The 16,517-nt window shown below is 41.1% G+C and overlaps 1 protein-coding gene across 1 annotated transcript; it reads left to right on the top strand.

The window, feature by feature from the left end:
* The first annotated feature begins 14,450 nt into the window (after positions 1-14,450).
* Positions 14,451-15,922, top strand: LOC149224776 (uncharacterized). Its single transcript, XM_089383608.1, has one exon. It carries the CDS (start codon positions 14,610-14,612, stop codon positions 15,756-15,758), a length of 1,149 nt encoding a protein of 382 aa, XP_089239734.1. The 5' UTR covers positions 14,451-14,609; the 3' UTR covers positions 15,759-15,922.
* Positions 15,923-16,517: the final 595 nt, after the last annotated feature.

Below are 16,517 nucleotides of genomic sequence, written 5' to 3'. Positions count from 1 at the left end.
CTGCAAAAGGGACTGTAAATCTAAAGCTCCTGGTAAAGGAAAGGGATCTGATGAGGCTCTTTCTGCAGAGGCGAAAACCACCTCAGATGAAGGTGGGGATGTGTACTTGGCTTCTTCAAGTACACATGTAGATCATGAGGCATGGTTGATTGACTCAGGTGCATCCTTTCACTTCATTCCCAATAGAGATTGGTTCTGTGAGTATGAGAAATATGATGGTGGTGATGTCTTCTTAGGGGATGACAGGAAGGCTAGAATCATTGGTCGTGGAAAAGTAAAGTTGAAGCTGCAAGGTGGAAGGGTTAGAACACTTCCAGGTGTTCTGCGTATTCCTGCATTAGCTAGAAATGTGATTTCTGTTAGTAAGCTGGATGATGCAGGTGTAAAAATAGTGTTCAAGAAGGATACCTACAAGATGGTTCAGGGAGAACTAGTATTGATGCAGGGAGTTCAGATTGGAACTTTGTACAAGCTGCAAGGTAGCACTATTATTGATGGGTGCAACAGTTCTGTGGTTCCTGAAAAATGGAGCAAAAAATCTAGTGGTCTCTGGAGAGAAGACCATGTTGTGGAATCAAAGGCTTGGACATATTAGAGAGAAGGGCCTTCGAATACTTCATGGTAAAGGTATAGTAGAAGGTATGAGTAATAGCTCTCTGGATTTTGATTTCTGTGAAAATTGTGTATATGGGAAACAGAATCGAGTGAGTTTCCCCTCCGGTAGTAAGAGGGCGAAATAGATATTAGAACTTGTGCACAGTGATGTGTTTGGACCTGTGAAGGTTCCATCACTGGGTAAGTCTGTGTACTATGTATCATTTATAGATGACTTCTTAAGGAATACATGGATATATTTCCTTAAGAAGAAATCTGAATCCTTTGACAGGTTTAAAGAATTTAAGGCTCTCATGGAAAATCAAATAGAGAAGAAGATAAAGGTGATGAGGACAGATAATGGTGGAGAGTTTTGCAGCAAGGAATTTGAAGAATTCTTTAAAAAGTTTGGTATAGCACGACAGAAGATTACTCCATTTACACCTCAGCAAAATGGAGTTGTAGAAAGAAAGAATAAGACATTGATGGAAAGGGCAAGAAGCATGCTCAGTGGTGCCGGGTTAGGACAGGAATTCTGGGCAAAGGTGGTGGATACTGCATCTTACCTGGTCAATAGGTCACCTTCATCAGCGTTGGAGGATAAGACTCCACAAGAGGTATGGACTAGTAAGAAACCCTCTCTTTCACATCTGAGGGTATTTGGATGTGATGCATATGTACATGTTCCAAAGGAGAAAAGAACCAAGTTGTATAGTAAATATGAAAACTGCATCTTTATTGGGTATAAGGATGGTTTAAAGGGTTATAAGATTTGGAACCCAATAACAAGGAAGGTTGCATATAGCCAAGATGTGGTGTTCAGAGAGGTGAAAGATGTTATTAAACATGAAGTCCAACTAAAGGAACCTGAGAAGATAGAGTTTGAGCTAAAGGAGGAAGAATTAGACTCTACAGTAGAGGAGGAATCAGAAGATGAAGAGCCGCAAACTTTGGCTGTGAGAAGATCAGTTCGAGAAAGAAGGCAACTAGAAAGGTATAGTCCATTTGCTTTTTGTTCAAATTTTTCTTTATTTGTTATTGATGATGGTCCTAGAACTGTGAAGGAAGCAGTGGATTCAGAGGATGGAAAACTCTGGAAATAGGCCATGGTTGATGAAATGGCATCTTTGCACAAAAATGAGGCTTGGGATCTAGTGGAGTTTCTGGCTAGAAGGAAACCCATTGGTAGCAAATGGGTGTTCAAAAAGAAGACAAATACAGAAGGAAAAGTGGAGAAATACAAAGCTCGGTTGGTAGCAAAAGGTTATTCCTAGGTGCCGGGAATTGATTTTGGTGATATTTTTTCTCCTGTTTCCAAGGGAATTTCTATTAGATTACTTTTATCTGTTGCTATTGCTTTTGATTTTGAGGTAGAAAAGACGAATGTGAAGACAACATTTCTTCATGGGGATCTGGAAGAGGAGATCTACATGAAGCAACCTCAAGGCTTTACGGTGAAGGGTAAGAAAGAACTGGTATGTAAGTTAAAGAAGTCTCTATATGGGTTAAAACAGTCACCAAGGATGTGGTATTAGAAATTTGATACATTTATACAGGGACTTGGCTTCAGCAGAAGCAAAGCAGATCACTATGTGTATTTTAAATTAATTAGTGACCGTGTTATTTATTTGGTCTTGTATATGGATGATATGTTGTTGGTTGGAAATGACAAAGAAGTTATCTAGGATTTGAAGACCCAATGTCCTCCAAATTCGACATGAAAGATCTTGGTGCTACAAACTATATTTTGGGCATGGAAATTAAAAGCGATCAAGCAAATAGGAAGCTCTGGTTAAACCAAAGGAAGTATGTCGAGACAATATTGCAGAGGTTTAATATATAGGATAGTAAACTGGTGAAGGTTCCTATTCCTGTAGGTGTGAGGCTATCTACTGAACAGTGTCCCAAGACACAAGAAGAGGAAGAGGACATGTCCCGTGTTCCATATGGAAGTGCAGTCGGTAGCCTGATGTATGCAATGGTCTGTACTAGACCAGACATCGCACATGCAGTGGGAGTATTGAGCAGGTTTATGTCAAAACCAGAGAACGATCACTGGACAACAGTGAAGCGGGCTTTCAGGTATTTGCGTGGCACTAGTGATTATGGTTTGTGCTACCAAGGAAGACCGAGATTGGACAAAGTGTTGGATATTCATGGCTTTGTTGATGCAGACTGGGCTGGAGATCTGGATCAGAGAAGATCTACAAGTGGGTATGTGTTTAACCTATTTGAAGATGCAGTTAGTTGGATGAGTAAGAAACAATCTGTAGTGGCACTGTCAACTACAGAGGCAGAATACATGGCAGCCACTCATGTAAGCAAGGAAGCAGTTTGGTTGCAGAGATTGTGTTCAAGTATGGGGTTAGTATAGGAAGCTATAAGGATAGACTGTGACAGCCAAAGTACAATTTTCTTGGCAAAGAATCCCGCATATCATTCAAAGACAAAGCACATTGATGTTCAGTGTCACTTTGTGAGGGATATGATAGAAGAAAAAAAGGTGTTGCTGGTAAAGGTGGAAACTTTGAAGAATACTGCAGATGCATTGACAAAATCTGTGAGCTCTGAGAAGTTCTCTTGGTTTAGAGAGACAATGGGCATTTCAGGGCTAGAAAAATGACTAAGCTCTCTTATGGCCCCCTATGGAAAGAAAACAACAAGTGGGAGAATGTTGGGTTGTGTTATATTCTTTATGTAGTTAATAGGGGGTTTGAGGGGCACCTATAACCCCACTTTATGGGGTCCAGGCAGCGCCCTAGAAAATTTTGGTTTTGGACCCTATGTTGGGTTGGGCAGACCCACCTATGGTTTTGTGCATGAATTTCACACATGTTTTTTTTTGGAAGCAATGGTTTTCGGTCCATGGTATTGGACGCAATGGTTTTCGGTCCATGGTATTGGATGCTTTGGCATTTATAAATATGTATTATAATATTGAAAGGAAAATAATGAAAAATCAAGTTGGTAGTCCCCGTTTTGGGATCCAGGGGAAAATCTCTGCGTATATGTGTTTTAAGTGTTTTGCTCTCGCATTATTTATTTTCTATGTTTTAGAATTTGTATGCAAGTAATTTTTGTACGGGGTTAAAACCTACAGGAGTGAAGTGAAAGAATGGACTTGAGTCAATCAACCATGCCTCATGATCTACATGTGTACTTGAAGAAACCAACTACACATCCCCAAATTCATCTGAGGTAGTTTTCACCTTTGCAGAAGGAGTATCATCAGATCCCTTTCCTTTTTCAGGAGCTTTAGATTTACAGTCCCTTTTGTAGTGCCCTTCCTTTCTGTATTTCCATCACACCACCTTTACAGGTTTTCTTGGATATTTATATCTCCCTCTAGATTTAGATCTCCCACTCGATGACTTATTTTTGTTTATATTTTGGGACTGTCCTCGTATAGACAAGGCATCACCATTCTAGCTCTCCATATTTTTCCGTCTCATCTCTTTCATCAGCAAGGATGAGACTATTTCATCAAACTGCAAGGCAGTTGCATTGCTACCTATTGCAATAACCAGATTATCCCACGAATCTGGTAGAGAACACAACAAACTGATGCACTTATCTTCATTTGAAATTTTAATATCAACAAATAATAACTAACTTGCCATAGTATTAAATGCGTTCAGATGCTCTGTCATCGAGTCCCCATCTTTCATCCTCAGGTTATATAGCTTTTTCCATAGGAACAGTTTATTCACCAGAGACTTAGATTGGTACAAAGTCCCTAACTTGTCCCACAAAGCCTAGTCATACCTTCCCCTGATACATTCAAAAATACTGAATTTGAGACACAAAATCATATTGTGCTCTTTTGCCTTCCAATCCAACTTCTTCCATTCTTCATCGGACACTCCTGTTGGTTTAGTACCCGGATCTACTGCGATCCACTGATCTTGTCCACCAACAAATCCTCCATCTTGAGTTTCCACAACTCAAAAATATGACCATTAAATTTCTCAATCTCTATCTTTCCACTACTCGCCATCTTCTTTCACCACTAGAATCGATCTCACAGATCTCCCACTGAACAAGGTCTACCATAGGTCCCAGGATCAGAATCTGGCTCTGATACCAAATGTAGGTTTTAACCCTGTACAGAAATTACCTGCATACAAATTCTAACAACAGAAAATAAACAATGCGAGAGCATAACACATAAAACACATATACACAGAGATTTTCCCCTAGATCCCAAAACTAGGTCTACTAGCTTCATTTTTCATTATGTTCCTTTCAATGTTACAATACATATTTATATATGCCGAAGCATCCAATACCATGGACCAAAAACCATCACATCCAAAACCATGGACCTAAAACCATCGCGTCCAAAACCATGTGCGAAAACCATGCACAAAACCATAGGTAGGTTTGCCCAACCTAATATAGGGTCCAAAAAAAATTTGCTGGTGGTGCTACCCTAGACCCTGTATAGGGGGGCTACCCACCCCCCTCAAACCCCCCGGACAAGGGGTGTTGTCGCCCCCCTTGTAACCCTGCCGCTGCGCAATCGACACAACAAAGGGGGGGCTCCGCCACCCATCTAACCCCTTGTAAACTACACAGGCTAGTCGTGGAAAGAATATAACACAACCCAACACAAAGAACAAGAAAAGGGATTGTGGGCAACATAAAAGAAGGTTGAATCAACACCTACAACTAGAGTTCATTCTAGGTAACAATTTGCATGTGTGATTTCCTTGTTAAGATTTGGATGCATGGTACATGCATGTGGTTCTTTGGTTATTTTGTTGTCATTGGCATGGGATTTTCTTGGATTGACGGTGATTTCAGACTTGCCTTTCCATCTCTTGGATAGCCATGATGTAGTGGGTTCTCTATTTGATTAAGCTTTAGATGGCCAGTAGACTTGGATCCTGGTTGGGGTGGTCTTGGGAAAATTCCCAAGGGTCAAGGGTGGAGATGAGATTTCTCTTAGAACTCTTAATGGGTGGGTGGACACAAGAAAATTGTGTTGGAGCTGGTGAAGGAAGTGAAAATAATCCAAGCTTGCTTTTATGTCAGTGATTTCTGGACCGGTTTAGGTGAAATCACTGTGGTTGAGGGTTTAGGTGGTTTGGTCTCTAGAAGCCCTGATTGGTTCTATTTTGTTTTAAACCATATGATCCCACATTCATGCTTGGAATATGGCATGGGGGTGATTGATTGAAAGATTTGGCTCAACCCAATCTATGGTTGGGTGGTATGTGGAAGTCCTTGACTTGGTTGACATTTGCATATGTTATTATGAGCTACTTTCTTATTGTGATTGATGACCACATGTGTTGGTCATTGTGTTGATCTTATGGTTGGTTGTCATGGATTTTATTCTGGTTATATGTTGGTTACATGCATGGTTCAATGATTTTCTCTTACTATGGATCTTGTTCATGATTTGATTAGTTATGGAATGATTAATGTATCCATGGGCTAACAAGTGTTATTGAAACTAGTTTGAGAGTGATCTAGATTTAAAAAGGAACACAAAAAGTTACAGAGATAACCATAAACACAAAGATGTTTCGGGAATAATACTTCATGTCATTAATGTAAAATACCGAAATATGCTTACAAACAGAAATGGAAATAAACCAACTAGGGTGATGGTAGCTTATCTCTGAGAAGAGATGTGGCAGCTACATGCCTCTAAACTGTGTTACAATGAGGCTCGAAGGCCTATTTATTGTTGAGAAACAATGGAAAACCCGAAACATCCAAAAACCTAACCCTAGAAGATGAAATGCCAAATTGTGGGCCCCATTTGGGTAAATTGGTACATCAACATCCCGGGGTCGTAACTTTGGCATACGATCTCCGTTTAATGTGCACAATATCTCGTTAGAAAGATCTATCCGAGAACTACAAATTTGGGAAGAGCAACATCAATCCATGGCACCATGATGCTCCCAGTTTTCCCAAAAAACGTCGTTCAGGGCCTCAAAATGGCTCTGGAAGTTCACGACCTGAAAAACAGCTAAAAATAGTAAATTGTGCTACAATTAAGGAAGCTGAAAAGCTGAAAGAAACAATGGTGGGGTTCCAAGTGCACTTGCCGGGTGGCTGCCAACATCCACTTGGATCATTCCTCCCCCCTTAGGAAGCAACGGTCCCTATTGCGTTGAGTTCCTCCATGAGATGAGGAAACTTCTATTGAACTTGGTCCTTGGTGAGCCACTTGCCCTGGTGAAGGAGTTGGCCTGCTTTGACAACTCGATACAGTTGGATATTCTGCTGGTGAGTGTGCTTGATCTATATGTCCATGATCCAATCAGTTGCAGCTTGTTACATGCAATCTGGATTTAACTCTGTGGGTGTGAGTTGTTCTGCAATGTCAGATGTGTTTAGTAATGGTGGAAAGTATGGCTGAAGGCAGTCCACATTGAACACTGGGTGCAGGCCAAGGAATGGGGGAATGTTGAGCTTAAATTCATTGTCTCCCATAGCCTTGGTAATGGTGTAAGGACCATATCGGAGTGGTCTGAGTTTCCGATAGGCTCCGGTAAGGTGTTCTTTTCCAAATGCAACCAGACTTTGTCGCCCACCTGAAACTTGTGTGGCACCCAATGTTGATCATGTCGCTGTTTGTACTTGGCATTTGATTTCTCTAGAATGTCATGGACCTATTGGCAAATATGTTGGATGTGTTCAATGAAGTTGTTTGCCTTATCTATTTTGGATTGGACATGAGCCGAATCTGCTGGCATGGCTACATCAATGGGACATAGTGGCTGGAATCCCAAGCCCACCTAAAAAGGGTTGTGGCCAGTCGAGCTGTGGAGAGCTCAGTTGTAGTTGTGCTGAATGTAATGGAGGCTCTCCTCCCATGTGTGTGGATGCTTTGAGTTGTACATGCGTAGAATGTGTACAATCATCATGTTGACAATCTCTCTCTAGACATCAGTTTGAGGATGGAAGGTTGTGGATTTAGTGAGTTTGGTGTCCAGCATCGACCAGAGACTAGACCAAAATGTACTGAGGAGCCTGATGTCCCGATCTGAGATGATAGACTGTGGGATCCCAAAGTGTACCCACACTCATTCGAAGAAGAGTTTAGCAGTGGCTTCTGTTGTGATATTCTTCTTGCAGGGAACCATAATGGCCATCCTCGAGAACCTGTCGACGACCAAAAAAACACAGTTGTTTCCATGCTTAGTGGAAGGAGGGCCTGACATGTAACCCATGGAGATGGATTCCCAAGGTCGACTAGGGGTAGGTAGCGGGGTATAGAGGCCTTGCTTCTTAATGGTCGGTTAGGCAATGGCGCATGCAGTGCATGATCTGATGTACTTCCTGACATCCTGTCAAAGATTTGGCTAATAGAAATATTTATGCAGTACTGCCACCGTTTGCTCTACCCCGAAATACCCAACAGCCTGACTATATTGTGCTTCGCAAATCATCTTGGCACGCTCGATTGAAGGAACACAAAGGTGACCCAGGTGGCATAATAAGGCATCTTGGAGGTGAAAATCTAGAACATGCTGACCCTCCAAGAGTGTCTAGTATGTGTGGCCAAATTTTGGGTCGCTTTTGTAGAGAAGTGGCCAATCAGAAGTCTCATGCCCACAAGAGTTGAGCACAGTGGTTAACGCCATGATCGGTGGTCGACTGAGGCAATCTGCAACATTATTGGTGCTGCCCTTCTTATACTTGATATTCAAATGGAACTATTGCAGGTATGTGGACCACTTCTGATGGCGATCATTCTGCAATTTACCTTGGGTCTGTATGAACTGTAGGGGTCGGTGGTTTGTGTGGATGACCGTTTCCTTCCCCAAAATGTAATGCTTCCATTGTCGGTAGGCCTGCACAATGGAATACATCTCTTTGTCATAAGTGGGATACTTCCGGACTGTGTCTGAAAGTGTCTCACTATGATATGCCACTGGATGCCCATGTTGAGTAAGGACTGCCCCAATAGCGTAGTCGAAGGCATCTGTCTCGACCACAAATGGTTGTTGTAAGTTTGGTAATGCAAGCACTAGTGCCAAGCAGAGGTGATCTTTCAACTCTATGAATGCCTTTTGTTGAGATTTAGACCAAAAGAATTTTTCTTTCGCTCCTCCCTTGGTGACTTGACTCAAGGGCCAACTAATATGAGAAAACCCCAACATGAACCTACAGTAGAAGTTTGCAAGACCTAGAAAGCTGCAAAGCTCTGTTAGAGTGGTTGGAGATGGCCAATCCCGAATGACTTGGATCTTGGCTGGATCCACACGCACTCCCTGTTCATTAATAATGTACCCCAGATACTGAACCTAGGTCATGGAAAAAGTGAATTTCTCCAAATTGTCACATAACTTGTGTTTCCACAGTGTTTGGAGAACCTGTCGGATGTGGTGGAGGTGCTCTTCCCAACTCTGCCTGAAGATCAGGATGTCATCCAAGTATACCACTACAAACGAGTTGGTGAATGGCCGCAAGATGTCATCCATTAGTCTCGTGAAGGTTTCAGGATCATTTGTCAATCCGAAAGGCATAACCAACCATTCGAAAAGGCCCTCCTTGGCTTTGAAGGCAGTCTTCCACACATCAGAGGGTTTGATTGGTACTTGGTGATATCCTGACTTCAAATCGATCTTGCTGAAATATTTTTCCCACTTTAGTTGGTCCAGGAGGTCATCAATCCATGGGATTGGGTACCTATTACGGGCAGTGATCTTGTTCAACGCCCGATAGTCAATACAGAATCTCCAAGTCCCATCCTTCCTTTGTACCAACACGATTAGGCTCCCACAGGGCGATGAAATCAGATGGATGTGACCTTTCTGCAGCAACTCCTGAATCTACCTCTTGATTTCATCGTCTCCAGAATAGAGCGCCGATATATTGGTCCATTGGGTAGCGGTGCACCTGGGGTCAGATCGATGGAGTGCTTGACCTGACAGTGCAAAGGAACCCCTGCGGGGGAGGTGAAGATGTCCTCGTACTCCTCCACGACCTTGTCCATCTGTAGTTGTCGTGCGGAGGGGCCCTGTCTAGAGGTCGTGGCCATCGTCTTCTTCTTTCCTTTAGGGCGTATCATCAGGAAAAAAATTCCCGATTTTGGAAATGAGCTTACTGCATTGTTTTCCTGTAACCAAAGAGATGACGGTATGCGGTGCTACCTTCGGTATCCTCTACAACTTATTTCCCAAAGTAACAATAACAACACGGGGCCTTGATTCATACACATCATGTTGCTTCCACAAGTATGGTTGTCCTAATAATACATCACAAACTTCAAGGGAAGCAATGTCACACAATACCTCATCCGTGAAGGGCTTGATGTTGTATGGAAGGCGACACTGCTGGCTCACATGAAGATTCCGTCCTTGGTGAAGCCACCTGATGGTGTACGGTTGTGGATGTGCTATGGTCGATAAGCCCAGCCACTTCATGACCTCTATCGAAATGAGGTTCTCTTGGCTCCGACTGTCAACAATGAACTGTAGCGGGGAGCCCTTCACCCACATCTGGGAGTGGAAGAGACGCTCCTCCTCCTCTGGATCTTCAGGTTCCTCCTTTTGGATCTTCATGGTGGCTACAGTAGCATTGGGCTCTGCATCGATAATCTGCTTCCCTTTGTCATTCCCCTTATCGGATTCTGACTCAGAGTCAGAACATGCATCTGATTCTGAAACCTTTAGCTTAACCACCAGTGACTGCTTGGCCCTACACTCCATTGTGTTGTGAGTGGAGTTGTTATGGAACTCACACCACTTTCCCGTGTCCTTTTTTGGCTTCGCAGCGCTGTTCTTTGCTTGCAGCTTTGGTGGGTTGTCTTGGGCCACCCCGCCTTGGCTTTGTCCTTTATTCTGCAATTTGGGGGCACCTTTCCCTTGTTCGGATTCACAGATCCAAAGTCTCACTTCTTCTGTTTAAACTTTTGCTTGAACTTGACGGCATATCAGTATGTCATGCCGAGCGAGGAGATGTTCAAGAATTCTATTTCTTCCTGGATGTACTTGTGTAGGCAGTTGCGGTATTTGAGTATCAAATGTTACTTTAAATCCTTGATACCCAACTTTGTGTGAAGGGTATGGAAAATATTGGTAAACTCTGGCACATCTTGGTCCCTTCCTTGCCGCAGCATGGTCCACTTTATGTATTGATCCTCATAGCTTCCAATAGGGTAGTACTGCTCCTTGATGGCATCCCAGAATGAATCCCAAGTGGGTGCGGCTGGAAAAAGTGAGCCTGTATTTTCATACTTCTGCTTGCAGTAGGTTTCCCACCAGTCCTTGATGTGGGGGGCTACTTTGAGAAGAGCGAAAATAATCTTTTCCCGACTGGAAAAATCATGAACAGGAAAATAACCCTCTAGCAGATTTAACCATTTATCAATGGCATCTGCGTCTATATGACCCTCGAATATGGGGATTTCAAAATTAACTTGTACCTTAAACGGTGTGGCATTTCCCAAGTAATTGTTGGAAGCCGATGCATTGCCCTGGGTAGCTGCTGAAGGGTCTGGACAAAGTTGTCCATCATTGCGTTCCTTTATCGCTCGAGGGCTTCTTCGAGCAATATTTTGATAGGATCTCCAACCCCCTCATCTTTCTTTTCATCTGCCATGGGAGGCCGTCGATATTTGCGAGGCTGGTCTTACAAAGGTTCAACCAGTTCAAGCCCTAAATCCTTATATCTCGACCTCATCGGGGACATGCAAAGAAAAACAGAGAAAAAACAGACCGCTCTGATACCACTGATCCAGATTTAAATAGGAATGCAACAAATTACAGAGATAACTATAAACACAAAGATGCAGCGGAAATAATTCTTCATGTCATTAATGTAAAATACTGAAATATGCTTACAAATAGAAATGGAAATAAACCAGCTAGGGTGATGGTAGCTTGTCTCTGAGAAGAGATGTGGCAGCTACATGCCTCTGAATTGTGTTACAATGAGGCTCGAAGGCCTATTTATTGTTGAGAAACAATGGAAAACCCTAAACATCCAAAAACCTAACCCTAGAAGATGAAACGCAAAACTGTGGGCCCCATTTGGGTAAATTGGTACATGAACTTCCTAGGGTTGTAACTTTGGCATATGATCTCCGTTTGATGTGCACAATATCTCGTTAGAAATATCTATCCGGGAACTACAACTTTGGGAAGAGAAACATCGGTCCATTGACCCATGTTGCTCCCAGTTTTCCCAGAAAACGTTGTTTAGGGCCTCAAAACGACTTCGGAAGTTCAGGACCCGAAAAACTACTAAAAATAGTAAAATGTGCTACAATTAAGGAAACTGAAAAGCTGAGAGAAACAATGGTGGGGGTCCAAGTGGAATTGGCGGGTGACCACCAATATCCACCTGGATCAGAGAGGGCTTTGAGCCTTCTCGATGATTCTATGATGAAGTTAAGAAGATCATGATCAGATATGCGTTCGTGGCCTGTAGCTACTCTGTTTACCATATGTTTAATGAAATATTTATAATGTATTAGGCATGTCTTGGACAAGATTTAAATTTAGTATTGACATTAGACCTGTGATTATCCTCGAGTTGATTCTAGAAAGTTTTGGGTTTTTCTAGGCAATGGCATGTAGGCCAGCCTTAAAAAAGTGGCACTGATCTCGTAATGTGGCACCCTCTAAACTGAATAATTTCGGTTATAACTACATGTAGGAAGGCTCATGAGTGCATTTGGAGCTTTCCAATCGCATGCACAGTGTGTCAAGCCTTCGGTTGGGGTGTAAATCCTGAGAAGTGGAAGTTCTAGCTCAGGGATTGATCACCAGTTATTTTTGTCAGACACTTGGGTGATCTGATGTCCCTGAGGAGAGGAAATATGTTTTCGGTTAGTAGACCCCACTTCCATAACTTTTTGGAGGTCGGATCATGTCATGGTAACACTCGGCCATCTTTACCTTGAAGAGATTGTAAAAGCAGGTAAATGTGGGATCGGGTGGTTACACATACATTTTAGCCTATGTTGTCATCAAAGCCTCCATTTTCTTTTCTTTTGAAATGTTGAAATCCAACAATGCTACCAACACAACCATATTGTTCTCAATGCCTTTTTGTCAAAAATATCCCATTCTTCATCTTTCATACAGATTGTCTCCTTTGTTATTCCACCTAATGGTAGAAATGTATTTTTCTAATATGGAAAATTTTCCATTTGCATCTTCCTTAGTTGATAGTTTTGGCCATTAAACTTTTCGATCCTAAAAAAATCTTCCTCTATTGCTCCCACTCAAACCAGGAACCTTCGTTCATATGAGTTTTATCATATAAATAAGACTTTGGCTTTGATACTAGTTGTTAGGATTAAAATCATAGAGAAATAAAATAAAAAATGAATGCCAAATTAAAACATAAAATGAAACAACGCAAAGGAGACACCAATATATGTGCTTCACTTGATCTGGCTACGCCCATGGAAAAATAGCTAGTCCTTCCTTTATTTCTTCCAGCAGAATGAAGGGATTACAACTTGCAACACATTTGTTAAAACCTCTTCTTCTTTGTCTCATAGTGTCCTCCCTCTCAATTACAATGCTCTTTTAATAATATACAACCACAATACAATTTCCTCGTGAAAGAGCAATTAATTCTAGGGAAAAGAAAACCCCTAATATAACATCAACTATCAAATTTGTGACCTAATGGTGAACAATCTGGATGGACTATGAATTTACAACATTTTACATTACAATTTTTCCAAATATTTATCTTGGGGGAAGCTGCCCTTGAAATTTCACCCAGGGGGGCTTCAAAGAATTGTTGTTGCTTCACCAAGACCCCCTAATGACACTAGTAGGAGGGAAATCCCCCGTGATACCCTTCGTTAGGAATTGGGGTCTAAACATGGCTAAAAGACAAGACCTCTAAATTAGTAAGATAATCAGGCTCTACGACCAAAATATGATAACACTTTTCTTAAGAATTACATTCATTTTCTAGTTCTTATAGTGATCTCAAATCCATACGCCTGGATCCCATTTTTCATGAGGTATTTCATTAAGTACTCCACACCTCATTCCAACAAATACTTCCCCATTTAACACATACATATGGTAGGGAATGAGAAGACATACTAAGAAGATGTGATCCTTGATTCAAATTGCTTCCCACAAATGACATAACAATGATAATGAGAAGCCCAATGAGAACATATTTTAAGAAGATGTGATCCTTGGTTCACATTGTCTCCAATAAACAATATAGCAATGGCAGTGGGTAAGCCCAAGGCTCTATAGAACTTCCTAGTGTGTATATGCTCTTGGGTTCATTGTGAAAATCCAATTTTTCCTCAATCAATATATACTTTTAACAAATTGAACTATCATCTTTTAATAAGACCATTTAAGTATTAAATAGATCACCATATGTAACAATCCTAGTCTCATCATCCTCCCCCTTCTCCATGCAAAACCCTTACCTTAACTTTTATTCCTCTCTAATCTATAATAACTATTGGATGAACTCTACCATGTTATATATATAATTTAACAATATTTATATTTTTAATACATTTCATGTTTTAATATTTTATTTTTATTTTTTTTAATGGTGAATCCATCACTGGTTCGAGTAAAGAATAGACTTAAAATCAAACCTAGTGATTGCCACTATAATACGAAAAATAAACACAATAACAATATCAAAATCAAACTTAATGAGTACCCCAAACTTAGTGAATAACCCTATAACCCCAGTTCAATCGTCCCATAATTAATTAAACAAATTTAATGTTTCAAATTTTATTTAAACAGTAAATTAATTATGCAGTTACCAAGCGTTGTTACCCAATCTAAGCGTTGTTACCCAATCCAAATTCAACTTAATTCTCTCTCTATACATATAATTCAATCGGCATTTCTTTAATTCAAGATACAATCTCTCCTATCTAGAACCTACCTCTTGAGCACTCGAAAACTTCAGCTTAAGTCACTGTAATTTCGTTGTTCGCATTCGCCAGTCTGGACACAATCTCTTGAACCCTCGAAAGCTTAGCTAATTCGCTGGAAGCAATTTCGTTGTTAGCATTCGCCAGTCTGGACACCTAAATGAGGGGCGTTGCCGCAGATAATGAAATGAAGAAAAATGGTGCTGCCGTTTCTCCCTTCCCCTCTGTAGACAGATACGGCTCTATAAAATCAGCTGAAGGTAACCGACCTAATGTTGAAGACCCAACAACCAATTGCAGACCCAGCGATGACAATGACAGGGAGAAAAAGAGAGTTGCAAAGTGGAGGAAAATGATTGGATCTAGTGCAGGGGATTGGCAGGAATTTGCCAGAAAAAAGCCAAATGTTGTCAAAAGGCGCATCAGAAAGGGTATTCCAGATTGCCTAAGGAGTCTGGTTTGGCAACTCATATCAGGCAGCAGAGACCTCCTGCTGCAAAACAGTGGAGTATACGACCAACTGGTATTGTATGAGACATCACCTTCTGAATTGGATATCATTAGAGATATTTCTCGCACTTTTCCAACCCATGTGTTCTATAAACAGCTGCATGGCCCAGGGCAGAGGTCTCTGTACAATGTTCTGAAGGCCTATTCTGTTTATGACAGAGAAGTGGGCTATGTGCAGGGCATGGGGTTTGTTGCAGGCTTGTTTCTTCTTTACATGAGTGAGGAGGATGCATTTTGGCTCCTGGTTGCCATGTTGAAAGGGGCAGTTAATGAACCAATGCAGGGACTATATTTGCCTGGATTGCCCCTTGTGCAGCAATACCTTTTCCAGTTTGAAAAACTGGTAAAAGAGCATCTGCCAGAGCTAGGCAAACATTTTGATCAGGAAATGATCAATCCAGGCATGTATGCAAGCCAGTGGTTTGTAGCCCTTTTCTCCAATTCGCTCCCTTTTCCTTTAGCCCTTCGGATTTGGGATGTTTTTCTGTATGAGGGTATTAAAATTGTTTTCAAGGTAGGTCTGGCACTGCTCAAGTACTGTCAAGATGATTTGGTGAAATTACCATTCGAGAAACTTTTGCCTGCCTTACGCAACTTTCCAAAGGAGGCCCTCGATCCTGACAGATTATTGCCAATGGCTTGTTCCATCAAGGTTACAAAAAGGCTGGAGGAACTTAAGTTGGAGTATTTGCAATTGAATAATAACCAGTCACAATGTTCAAACTCTGATGGCAACAAGCAGAAGAAGCCCTCACAGTGTTCAAAATCTGATGGCAACAAGCAGAAGAAGCCCTCTTAACTAGTTTGAGGAGAGTATCAGAATATGGTGATCTGCAACAATGATTGCTATGGTTATCCAAAATCTAACCAATAACTGCTAGGGTTATCCAAAATCTAAACAGTGCATGAGCGCCATGCTCTTTATTTTAAAATATTTCTGAATAATGAGGTGGTTGCTGCTCATGACAGCAGTCATCTTTTAGGTAACTAGGATCATGCACTTCGAATTCCGTGATCAGGGAAAATATCTTGTTCACCTGTCAGCTTTCAACGTCACTAATGCATGTATGAGTTCAAACTAATCGAGGTTTAGTGGAAGGATAATGTCTTTGGAAATTCAGAGGTGATAATTCAATTTAGTTGGTTAATATCTTTTCTTCTTCCTGGTCGACAGAAGCTTTGAAATGGAATGTCTTCATTTTTCATGGCTTTTTTCTTTAAGAAAATAAAATGATTTTTATGTTGATGAGTATGTTTATTTTGAAATGGGATTTTTAAATTATTACATTTATTTTGAATTGTTTTTCCAGTATGCTAACATGCTTAATTAAGATAATTCACTAATATGCTTAATTAAGATAATTGAGCAATAGATATCCGCCACTTTATAACGACCTATGCCGAAATTCTCTCGCTCTTTACTGTAATCAACCAAAAACCACTTAACATCACATTTATTAAAAATTTATGTTAATGAAAATCACAATCAGTTTTAATTGTCGTTATCACAATCCTAACTACTTCCGCAATGTTCGGAAGTAAACCATAGACAAAAGGT

The sequence above is a fragment of the Pinus tabuliformis genome, chromosome Q, assembly GCF_031772625.1.
Source record: "Pinus tabuliformis cultivar Carrire ecotype Pingquan chromosome Q, CPIR1, whole genome shotgun sequence".
NCBI classification, from domain to species: domain Eukaryota; kingdom Viridiplantae; phylum Streptophyta; class Pinopsida; order Pinales; family Pinaceae; genus Pinus; species Pinus tabuliformis.
This window is presented reverse-complemented; position numbering and strand designations above follow the sequence as displayed.